The sequence below is a fragment of the Crocodylus porosus genome, unplaced genomic scaffold, assembly GCF_001723895.1.
Source record: "Crocodylus porosus isolate Cpor-Errol unplaced genomic scaffold, CroPor_comp1, whole genome shotgun sequence".
In the NCBI taxonomy this organism is placed as follows: Eukaryota; Metazoa; Chordata; order Crocodylia; family Crocodylidae; genus Crocodylus; species Crocodylus porosus.
In genome coordinates, this window is record NW_017728927.1 from 11,803,274 (window position 1) to 11,816,113 (window position 12,840).

The window sequence follows — 12,840 nt, forward strand, 5'->3', positions numbered from 1 at the left end:
ATTATGAGGCTCAGGATAAATCCCTCTCTGTCCTAGTTATGATGGTCTTTATGCACTGTCGTAGCTAGCACAGTTGTGCTCTCAAAGAGGGGAGTGGTTACCATCCTTTGAGGTGACTGTATTTTAATTTATAAGAAGGATGACTAAAGTGTGTGTGTGTGCGTGTGTGTGTGTGTGTTAACAAGCACAAATCCAAACACTAACAGTAGTAAAAACGATTCTTAAAGGGCTGAGATGTGGATTCCAATCACAGTCCCACAGTCTGCAAACCTCAGAAATGAATTTGGATATTCCCTTTCCACATGCTTCAGGAGACCACCGGAAAGCTGCTTCTTCGCTGAGCTTCTGAACTTTAGTCTAGGCAAATCAAATGGCTTTTCTATTTCAGGTAGTTCTCCTATACTTCATTTTCCCCATGCACAAATGTACCAAAATAAGAGTAATTGGTAACCAAATTGTTCATAATCCTTAAAGAAATCACCTCTGGTTTAAAGACTTGGTTTGTGGTACCTTTGCTAATGCTGGGCTAGAAGCATGCTGGACTACCTACTACCTGTGACTGCAAGCCAAATTACAGTTCGCCTCTGCTTCCAACCAGGTCATCTCTAGTAACCTGAATACTCTGAAACCCATGGACCCATTGTACTTCATCTCTGGGGCAGGCTGAGATCTGATACAGTCTGCACAAGAGAGACAGGCATGAAGGACCCTCTAACCCCTCACTCCTTACTGCCCCAACCCTGAGAAATAAATGTATACCAGCACAGATAGAAAAACTCAGGGAGAAAAAAAAATGCTGGTGATGCTTTCCAGCTGTAGAAAAAGACACCAGAAGAGGAATCCTCCATCGTAACATTTTCCTCTCTTCTACCATTTGTTTTTACTCCTTTATGCTTGCCAAGTGGTGGCCAACATGGAGCTTTATCCCACAAGACCTTTCTAACATCTTTGCATTGTTGCTCGTCTCTCTCTCTCATTTTGTCCAGTTTTTACTTTTAATTTTTACCCGGCTTTAGAGGACAATCATTTTCACACAGCGGAAGGATTTGTTTCCATATGCTCTCAAGCTCCTGGAATTCATAATCGTCCATATAAAAGTCAGTTTAAAAATAACTATTTTGCACTGGTTGTAAAGGAATTTGAAGAACTGGAATAAAGTTTTTATTTAAAAAAAAATCCGTTGTCTCCAAATGAGTCTGTCATGAACAGACTCCCGTCAAGTTACTTAATCTTCTGATAGTTAGTGGTGAAACAAATGTGTTCTTATCTAATTTGCAACAAATCTTCCCCAAACTGCTATTCCGCTAACTGAATAATATGCTGCTCTTTAAAAAATGTGTAACAATTGCAGCTAATAAAACCAGAGTTTGGGACCACCTCGGTTTCTCTCTGCTGGAACAATATGAAGATGTCAGGAACAGCTTTGCCACGTTCAGTGGAAAATTTCAGTGCGGCCCAAGGCGAGCAGGCTTTCTTTTCGCTCCCGGGCTGCCATTCTATTACATTACTTAATACGAAATTGTGCAAATATGACACTTGGTTGCAGCATACAAATCAGATATATTGTATAATCCCTCTTGGAGATCCTGCTGGGGTAGTAATGGAGGGGCCCTTATATTGGACTCCCCTGGCTTCTAATAAAGCATTTTTATGTCGATTCCTCATTGCATGCCATATTAATTGGGAACAATGTGTTTTAAGGATGCTTTAGCTCCTTTAATCTTTCTAATGTTCTTGACAGCATCTCTTTTCATCATTTTTGCTGTTCTATATGGTAACAGGAGGAACATCTGTCTTTGCCTCCTATCCAACTATTCATGCGTTTCTCGTCGTTGTTTTAATCCATGGATACTTTTGACCTTTCATGAGAAGCTTTAAAAGAAACTCTTCTATTAACACATTTATTTTTTGGATCTCTTACTACATTTTGGTCTACAGTACTCCACGAAGCAGTGCAGTTGACGGCGGGATGCGGTAATCAGCTTGTGTCTCTACAAATATTTCATGCCCGCAAATGGATAGACACAAGCAGTGTCTGGGTAACTGCTATTAAAACAGATTTTAATAATGTAAGTTAAGAGGGAAATGTCTCTGAAAAGAGCATCCTATTAGGAGGAGCAGACTCTGTTTTTGGCCCCCATCTCTACTTCCCTCCAGATGCGGTTCCCTTGCTAATTAAACAATGGCTCCGTTCCATCTTGGAGCTCTGAGGTTGAACACGAGCCGCTTCTTCATGAATTAACTACTAATCCCTTGATTCAGCTTCCTGTTTGGAATCCATCCTGCTGTTCAAGAGACTCATAAATAAAGAAAAGTAGCAGTGACTGCTGACACACTGAGTAAACACCTGCAACTAAAGTGTCTTGTTCCATCAGGACAAAATAAAAGTAATTGGTAACCAATTTGTTTCTGCTTTCTTTCATCTGCTTCTTCGTATCTACGGGCCTTTTCATAACATCATTCACCGACAGTCCCATAAAACTGAGTAAGAAATGCATAAAACATCTAAAAATAAGACAGTAGATAAGCTGCTAATCAAAGGAGGCATCACTATTTTAATACGATTCCCCAATGATTGTTTTTCAGGTTCATTCTAACGATATTTAAGAGCCTTTTACACTTAGTGCTTTAAGCATTGAGCCAGGCAAGATCTGACAGCACAGTAGCAAAATGAAACTCGTTACAATAAAATCTTATGAATAAAGAAGCGCTCCCAACCAAAATCATAAATAAAAGAAACGTGTCCCTGCTCCTTAAAGGCAAGGAAGCTGGGAGGTAGTAATTCTAAGGAACCCGAGTACAAAGGAAAGAAGTTGGAATCAAACTTCATGCGGTCTGCTCTAAATTACAGTCTAAAGGAGGGACTGGATGGTTTGAAACGGGCACTGAGCTTTGAAGAGAGAGGAGCTACTTTTTCTCTAACAAACTGCCTTAAAGCACTGTCAGTGAAACGGAGCCTGTATATGAGTCTTGCGGTATGCTGAAGGAGATGCAAAGAATGGCATGCTCGCTTCTATCTGCAAATCTACTACGCAGCCTGTGCATCACTTCGGAGCCACCCAAGCAGTTTGGAGGCCAATAACAGCAAAATGATCTATCTGTCTATCTAGGATTGGTATCTATAGCCACAGTCATCACGGCACGTGGTAAAAATCAGACCAAGGCTGATGGAATCACCACTGGATCATAACTCAAAAGCCCCTTTTTGCATTTAAAATTTCCCACCAAGCTTTATCGAGAGTCAAAAGTGCTCATTTGTTTCCTGTCAGCATATGACATGCCCTGGACAGGCATTTTCTAATTGTATCAATGTGATTTTTCTGGCAGGGGACTGAATTTCCCTCTGGTTTCTGCTGACTTCTGCCAGGGAAGCCCTGGGAGGCAGTGCCAGATGGAGGACACCATCCCCTCTGCACCAAGACCTCCTGAGGGGTCTGCCACAGTCCAGACTGCGAGCAGTGCTGGCCCAGGAGGAGCGATGACTGTGGTAGCTGGGGAGCCCGCATGGCATTTGCTAAAGTCTCTGATAGCACGGGAGTGCCTGGAGGAAATTGCAATCCTCCTCCCTTGGCAAAAACCCACAAGGGGATGATGATGGTGGGAACAGATCAGTGCCCCTGTAGGGCAAGGGCCCTTGCTCATACAAAGGATGTTAGCTTTTCTATATCTGTGCCACGGGGGATAATCCAATTCCCTGATAACATTAACGTAGCATAAAAAAGTGACGCAAGGAAAGATTTTTCATATGCTCGCCAAGCTGTGTATTTGAAGGACTAAAGCATCACCAGCATTTATTTTTCTGATATGTAACCTCTTATCAAACTATACAACACAATTCTGCCCTTCATTTTTCCCCATCTTTGCTGACTTCCAAAATACCTACGGACAAAGTGAGTCTTCCTCTACATGCTACACAGCCTCCTTCTACCCACTCCATCCCAGGAGGCTATGGTTAGAGGGCATGAGCCATGGGGTGAAGGAAATAAGGCCTGATCCTACAAGACAGTCAAGGCCTCCTGTGTGGTACTGAGCATCCTCGCAAGCTGAGGGTATAGAAAACCTTCTGTGACTGAGCCACGATGAATTAGTCAAGGGCCACACAGGCAGATGGGGGACGCTGAATTTGCAAATACCTATTGCTAATTAGTGACATTAGAAAAGACAACCAGAGAATACCCCAGATACCTAATGGGGAGATTAAACTATTTTAAAGTTTAATTGGAATGTAATAATGTTCCTTTAAAAAAAATCAAGCTCCAATTCTTCTCTTCCAGTCAGAGGTAAAGCCCATAGCACTCTTGTTAAATCAGCTTTCTTCTCCCTTTTGTTACCTCACTAGTGACATCTGCCTGGCTATGCGCCTGGGAACATCCTTGGCCCCATGCTGGGGCTTGTAAAAGTGCGCAAAAATGCACAAAAGCCCTTCTAAAAGGCTGCATCAGAAAAACAGGCACTTGACATCCTAAAACGAAATGTTAGCAAGCTGGGAGTTAATCGGAGTTTAATGCAGCTAAAAGCCAAGATGTGGAATCTGTCCAATAAGGATTTTACTGCTGATTCAAGATTAAATTTAAGTTTCGCAGGATATTCAGACTCACATCAGTTAACGAAAAAAGAGAGCATGCCTGATGAATTTATATTCACGGAGAAAAAGAGCTGAATTAATTTGCAAGATAACCTCACTTCACCTCTTTTGTCCCATTCACTGAGGAGAGGCTCAAATGTAAGGTTGATGAAATATTAAAATATCAATTCTATTTCCTATTGTATCTAAACCCAAGCCTGATTTTACTATAAAACACACTCTCTTTAGATTTAAAGGGATCCTACCCAAAATAGATAGGAAGGCTTTTGCTCTCGCTGGTTCAGCAAGGCTGTCTCTCAACTCCGCCACACAGAAGTACATCCCAACGTCAGCAGAGGTCGGATTGGTAATAGTGAGACGTCTCCCAAAACTACTAATTCCGCTGGTTATTTTTATTCCGTTTCTCTTCCAGGAAATGCTTAGTTTCTCAACAGGTCTGCAAGGGGGGAAAAAAATACATTCCAGTTATTGCAGTGAATAATGGCATCTGCACGGATACCCAGAGCATACAACTCACCTTATTCTTCCAATATCCCTGGTAGACTGAGCATTAGCTGCTTAGAAATAAATCCAGATCTAACGGCCATGTATCACGGCTACAAGCTACTCATATACAAGCACAGCTAACTGTTATAGCAATGGAAATGAAATGCTAATGATTTGATTTGTCTGAGCAAAGGACATTAAAAATAAAAACTAAGGGAATCAGCTGCAAGGGAGGTGCTTTCATTATGACTCAATTACAGAGGTAGCACTAACTAGATCAAGAACATCTCTGCCTTCAGAGAGAGGTAATCAATTGGTCCTCTTATCATCTAGAGTCTCAACCCTTTAACTTTCCTGCAGTTCAATCCTACTCCCAATTTATGCAATGGCTAAATTTCTAGTGCCTTTAATAGGAGTGACTCCTGGAAATTAGTTGGTGTCCTAATGCAAACAACTGAGTAGTAATCACTGGACACAGAAAAACTCTAGTAAGTATATGCGGTACCATGCCACCTCTGCTCTATTTATGCAGCTGGAGGAGAATGGAAGAAAGTCCTCCAAAATCAATTAAGAGGAACTGTAGGCTGTGAACATGCAATAGGTGACACAACCAGAATAGGATTAACCTCTAACATTTATGGACTTCTGGACCACAGTGTTTGCTGGCAGCAAAATGTTACATTTCTGTTTTCTCCCTTTTTCCTCTATGAGTAACAGGTAGGAAAGCAATTATTTCTAGTGCCTTATTTTCCGAGAAATAATCTGTATGGTAAACTGGCCACACGGCTTGACAAACCAGATTTCTTATCGCTGGGAGAAAAGCAGGCTCTATGCTTATTGCAAGCGTGAAATAAAACAGATGCTCTTTCTCCCCTTGAACAGAAGGCGGTTTCTTAAAATGGGTCTTTATTATTGGTCCTGCTATTACAATACCTTGCGTTGGCCACGCATTCCAGCATGATTTCGCTGCTCCCCGCTACCACGCTGGTATTCCGTGGGGGGATTACAATGACAGGAGCCGTCGTGTCCGACGAGTCGTTGGCATCTACAAAGGGCAGAAAGAACAGCGTGAAAACACCGCACGAACAACGACGACGGCCGAAACCTCCCAGGCAGAGGACGAGGCTATGATTTTCTCTCTTCCACCTTACCCGGGGGGGTCTTAATCTCCTCATTAGGGGGAGATCTTCAGCATGGCCATTTTCAGTGGTTTTCATTATACTGTACAAACACGCTGTTTCAATATACTCAGCTTGCCATCATCCAAAACACACAGCTCATGAGGACTACTCCCATATGGAGTGCAGAGGCCTCTCCTAAATGGAGAGCAAACAAATTAAGCATCCTACAGGTTTTCAACTACTGAGCACTTTTATTTTTATCTAACACTTGCTGACTTATATTTTTAAGACCTTTTCATGTGGGTTTGTTTTTTTTTTTAATCTTACAACTTCCATACCATTTCAAAAGAGCCTGCCAGTACTCGCGTTAGTGCTTTAGAAGGATTTTTATACACCAGGGAACAAATACAAAATTAACAAAGCAGCATATCACAGCAACTTCAATCCTTTTTTCTTATCAGAAAAGTAAATAACCCAAATCTGCTTCTCTTTTGTGAGGCATCAAACTGTAAATAATTTAGCTTATGCAACAGTCAGCAGACACTAGAAAAATGGTAAAAAGGCTGCTTTTTGTTTCATTTCTAAATTTTCTGGGTATGCATTTAATAAATGAATTAAAATACCAATAAGTTATTTCTTTGCTTCGAGCTATTCATTTGGAGGGAACAAACACCCCATAGCTATTTTTTAACATGAATAAGGGAATAATAAAAATTCCTAAAAATAAAGAATCCATTAAAGGAGTAACAGAGAAAAGAAATTAAAATATATCCATACGGATGTAAATCCAAGCTGGCTCATCAAATGCTTTGTGCTAAGGAGGGTTTACCCATGCACAAATCTTTCATTAAGGGTAAACAGAACAGGAGACTGGCAGAGGAAAGGTACCAAGTCCTACTACCTCTACTATAGCAGTGGTTTTCAAGCTGTGGTCTGCAGAGCCATGGGGGTCCATGGAGCGCAGCTAGGTCTGGGTGGCTGTAAAGATGGTGGCTCTGCCCGAAGGGGAAGCACCACCGGTGCTGACGCTGCTCGGGCTCCCCGCACAGCCAGAGGCCACCCGAGTGCCAGCAGGCAGAGTACATGTGGGCAGCCTTGCCTCATCCTGCCACTGCCACCGTTTCACGTGGAACCCAGTGGCAATGGAGCCCTGCAGCCCCTGCACTCCCCCGCCAACATCGATCTACAAACTGGAACAGGCATGTGTGTGTGTACACGTGTTTGTGTGGGTGTGTCAGTGTGTGAGTGAGCGTGCGAGTGAGTGAGAGAGTGCATGCGTGCACGCATACCAGCTTGGATGGAATTTCCATTGGGAAAATTGGCAGTGCCTTCAGGCGCTTAGAGAAACCTTTATTTGGAACAATAAGAACTGCACATATTTTCAGTGAAAAATTAGGTCCTACAAAACTGATGGGAGGCCATCAGCAAAAGTCTGGTGGGGTCTAGGGATACCTACTACCTGATCTTCACAGCACATCTAATACACATGAATATGTGAGGCTTTGGAGCAAACAGAGGCATGATAGACATGGTATTTGTGCTCAGACAAAATGCAGGAAAAGTGCCGGGCGCTGAACAAGGGGCTGTCTATCACTTTCATTGACCTTACTAAGGCATCTGACTCTAAGGCAAAATGGCCTCTGGAAGAGTCTCAAGAAGCTCGGATGCCCACCTAAGCTCCTCACCATGGTCAGGCAACTCTGTGGCAGTCAGCATGGACAAATCAAGTACAACAACCACCTCTCTGATCCCTTCCTGATCTCCACTGGAATTAAGCAAAGCTGTGTACTCGCGCCTACCCTGTTCACCATTTTCTTTACCAACGAGTGTCAGACAATCTTGGGGAAGGTGAGGAAGATGTTTACGTCCACTTCTGGGCAGATGGAAACGTCTTCAACCTCAGATGGCTACAGGCTCACACAAAGACCTTGCAACAGCTCAACCATGAACATCTGTTTGCAGACGATTGTGCCCTGGTGGCCCACACCCAACATGACCTGCACCACATGACCACTTGCTTTGCTAGTGCAGCACAACTCTTCGAACATACCATCACCCTAAAGAAGACTGAAGTTTTTCATCAGCCAGCTCCACGCCAAGCTTATGTGCCGCCGAAGATGACTACCAAAGGAACTGAGCTAAATGCGGTCAAGCAGTTCACCTACCTGGGAAGTGTCATCTCATATGATGCCATGATCGACCAGGAGGTAGGCAACAGACTCTCATAAGCTAGCAGTGCCTTCGGCAGAGTCTACAAGCTGATCTGGAATAGTCAAAACCTGCGGGTGCAGACCGAAGTCAAGGTGTACAGAGCTGTTATTATCTCCACCATACTGCACGGTGCTGAGTCATGGGTCTTATATCGATGCCGTGTATACCTCCTTGAGTCCTTTCATCAGCACTGTCTCCGCACCATTCTCAAGACCCAGTGGCATGATTGTCACCAACATGAAGGTGCTACAAAGAGCCAATACCACCAGTATTGAGGCGACTGTCTTGCAGGCTCCACTGCGGTGTGCAGGCCACATGGCCCAGATGGATGACAACTGCCTACCAAAGGCTGTGCTGTACAGGGAATTGATAACTGGGAAATGCAACAGCGGGGCCCCAGTCAAGCACTTCAAGGACACTCTGCAGTTGTCCTTTTCTGCCTGCTGCAGTATTGACCACGAACTGTGGGAAACAGACTGCAGATCGTGATGCCCGGAGGCTCCAAATCAAAAAGGCAACAGCCTTCTTTGAATGTCAACGCAGAGCCAACACTGAGGAGAAGAGGAGTAGAAGGAAAGATACACCCTCAACAAGCAGCAAGCAGTCATACACGTGTTACCATTGCAGCAGGGTTCGCTTCTCTGCAACTGGAATTAGTCACTAGTGGGCCTGCAACCGGCATGGGCAGTTACCTTCTTAACATCTCCATCTGCAAAGAACCACCAAGAATGTGAGGGTTTGCCGTGGCAATCTGAAGAACCCCTAGGGGAACGGTTGCTTGCATATTCAGGGGACTGTACCTGATGGATTTCATCAAGAAGCTTCAATATGGGGTTTCTTGAGGAAGAGAAAACAATTCTGACACACTCAAAACCCTTGATAGCTTTTTGGCTGGAAATGAGTTCATGCTAGACAGTGATGTGAAAAGCAAGCTCGAGGAATATCTGCTGGTGCTCAAATCTCAGTTTCACCAGTACTGAAATGGTCAATGAGAACGAGTGGATATGTAACCCTTTGCAGCAGACTGTAACTCTAGCTCCTGTCTAAGAGCTAAAGAAGAAGAGCAATTACTCAAGTTATCCTGTGGTTGGGGACTGAAACTTGAATTCAAGCAGGAACCTCTTGTCCGACTCTGGTTGAAAATAAAATAGGAGCATCCTGATCTGACAGATAAGGCCATTCAATTCTTGATGCTGTTCACCACCATGTACTTATATGAAAGTGGGTTTTCAGCCTTAGTATCAATAAAAATGAAATACCGAAACAAATTGATGCTGAAGGAGATCTAAGTCTGAACCTGTCACCTATCCTACCACACTTTCATGTGCTTCCTACTAAGAAACAAGTTCAATCATCTCATTAGAACAAAAAGGTGAGGTCACAAAATTGTATTACTGTCGTTGATACTATTTTTATTTTTAATACAACGGTTTGCCAGGAATTATCTACTGATGTTCACTGTGCACATAACAGATTTCCAAAGGAGTCCACACCTCCATTTGAAATGTTTTAGGGTTCTGCGAATGAAAAATGTTTGAAAGCTACAGTGCTACGGCAGAGAGTCACAAAGAGCAAGAAAGGAAGGAAAATTCAGTTTATCTAGTAAGTATGGTAGTAGTTGAAAGACCTTTGATCCTTTCCTCACATGCTGGACAGAGCTGAGGCTTACAGAAATATAAAATGAAGAAAAAAAAAAAAAAGCAACATTTTTGTAGTAGCATTTTCAACCTTGCAGTGTTCAGATTTTTATTCCTTAATCACATTCTCCCCAGTGGGAGGTATGCCAGGAGAGAAGGCAGCGTGGATTGCAATCTCAGGCCTTTATTCGGAAAAGTGCTAACACGCTCCCTGCGACCCAGGCTCATTCAGGGCTGCGCTTCTGTGACGTTTTAGCTTGGGGTGTGGGTCTAAGCACTGTCCTCAGTGGAGATCCTTTGCTGAAATGAGGCACTAGCCGCTTCCTTTTTTTCAATATAATTACAAATGCATCTCCAAACATCCCATAAAGATTTACAAGTTTAGTGATTTTCCTGTCTGTTCAAAGATAGATCCTTTTACCCAAAATGGCTAGGAACGGCGAGCTGGATATCGGCATGTGGCAAATCAGCTTTTGAAGATGACCACAGGGATCTACCACTACTCACAACTAGGGAGGAAATATAAAAAACGAGTGCCAATCAGATTAACAATTTCTTACTGATGAGGCAAATAACCACAGAAACTAAAACTCACCACTGATTTGGGCAGAGGTGAAGGACATCAAGAGTAAATGTTAGACGGTCAACAAACAAGGCACTAATTTCGCATGAATCACTACTCACCTCTACCTCTGGGAGAGAAAAACGATGCATGCTCCTAATCAGCTCCTTGGGAGGGTGAATCAGACCACTTCAAAACCCACCACAGAATAGAAGCAGGCTTTGTTGTAACCCCAAGGAGTTTGCCGCATGAAAATGACCTTTTGTAGAGCAAACAGGCAAGTGCAGGAACCAGGAGTGCACTGTACCTTCCCAGCCACAACAATACCACAGGCAGGGCTTCATCTACTTCTTTAACACTAATTGTAATGAGGAGACCAGTGAATAGAATGTGGGCTTATTTCTTTTCCATTCACGTGGTGTCCTGGAAATTGTAATAAGTCGATTACAATTACTCATCAAAGAATGGTTTTCAAACACGCAGGGTTAAAAAAGATGCAAATCAAGACCTAGCAAGTTTCTTTCGAATCGTGACATAATACTAGGAGAACAATGGCTTTCCATTTAATGGAAAGCTAATGTGCCTAACTTACTAAATCTGATATAATAAACTGCATCCTCACATTATGTGAAGCTCAACAAAATATTTACTACTTCAAACCTTGTTACTGTACCTAGAAATGTCAGTTCCAGAAGTAATAATAAGCATATATGTGACACTAAAAATTCATATAAACATTAAGTAGGCAGCACACACATCCATATTTCATCCTCAAGTAGAGCCAAAGTCTCCATTTACTTCACCCAAGAGTCACTTGCTGTAATTCACTAGGGTCCTTATCCTGCTTCTGAAGAGGACATCTACCAGTTCCCAGTGAAGGATGAAGTCTATATTTTTGTATTGTGGGAAACAGGATGAGGGATGCAATCTTAACAAGGTGGCATCTATGGGATCAAGGCCCACACATTCATAGTTTCCTTTAAAGGAAATTCTTTTGCAGAAAAAAACACTTCAGGAAGTATCAGCGATCCTAAATCTAGATGGAAAAGAATGCTGTGAAAAAGATGCCTGCAATGCTGCTTTTGTTTTAAGGATATAATACAAGAGATACAGCACGCAAACCTCGTTCAAAACTGGCCATCAAACATGCCATTTCAGATGAGCTGATAAAGTAAAACTGTTCAGACTTTCTAGGTTGTCATCCTGGTGCTCAGTGGGTGCAAGTACACAAGATGCTTTACTGTGCATTAGACTAATTTAATGCATAGTAAATTGTCACCATTTACACATGCCTAGCAACTACTGCATGTTAGATTAGTCTAATGCACTGAAGTGCACATGTAGACACTGACTGGGAGCAAACTGTAGTGGGGAGAGCTGCCCTGGCTTGGTGAGCAGTTGCCTGCCAGCCATGTGGGGATTAGGACCCCCACAAAAAGTCAGGCACGTTAATTGCACGTGTGGATGTGCTCAGTAAAACCCAACTCAGTAAAAACCTCTAGTCCATCCCATTCCACTTCCCCACCTGGCCTTTTCTACTGAACTGCAACATGAAGATGGGAAAAAGAATATTATTATACAACATTAGTTAGTGTGTCCTTCTTACAGGCATGGGGCCAGCTTCACTCTGCCTCATCCAACTGTAGCAGTAGTGTGAAGAATCAGCTGAACATGCAACTACCATTCTGATGGTACTTCTGGCGTTTCATTAGCACATCCCCTTCCCTTAGCCCAGAGGCAGGCAAAATACAGCCTGTAGGCTGGATCCAGCCCACCAGGCCATTCTCTCCAGCCCATGGGGCCCCTCTAAAACGTCGAAAATTATTACCTGCTTGTGGCTGCTTATCAGAGCTGATGAGGCACCAGCGGCAAGAGAAGCTGGTGGCAGGACCCAGTGGTGACAGCACCAAGGCCTGCCTGACTCCGCCCTGCCCCACCCGCTTCCCCCAACCTGAAGCTTCTGCCTAGCAGAGGCTTCTGGGCTGGAGACCATGGGGCTGTTCCCCAGCCCTCTCTCTGTCTGAGAGTGGAAACTCAGGTAAGAACGGGTGGCGGGAGTAGAGGGAAGGATCACTGGTGATCGCTCCACACCGTGGGGGCTGGGCCAAGCTGAGCTGACTCTATGCTATGCCATGCAGTCAGGAACCATGTCCTGCTAGAGCAAAACCACCCCAGCCAGCACCATGTGGCTCTCAGCTGCATGGCCGGGACTGCACAGCACAGAGCCAGCCTGGCTTG

At 43.6% G+C, this 12,840-nt stretch overlaps 1 protein-coding gene across 3 annotated transcripts in view; it reads right to left on the reverse strand.

Moving 5' to 3' along the window:
• SDK1 (sidekick cell adhesion molecule 1) overlaps positions 1-12,840 on the reverse strand; it is a 667,914-nt gene that overhangs the window by 190,264 nt on the left and 464,810 nt on the right. For all 3 annotated transcript variants that reach the window (XM_019542017.1, XM_019542016.1, XM_019542015.1), the window contains exons 6-7: positions 6,005-6,116; positions 4,831-5,021 (exon numbers count right to left, since the gene is read on the reverse strand). In XM_019542017.1, coding sequence (XP_019397562.1) covers positions 4,831-5,021; positions 6,005-6,116 — 303 coding nt within the window. The remainder of the gene's footprint in view (positions 1-4,830; positions 5,022-6,004; positions 6,117-12,840) is intronic.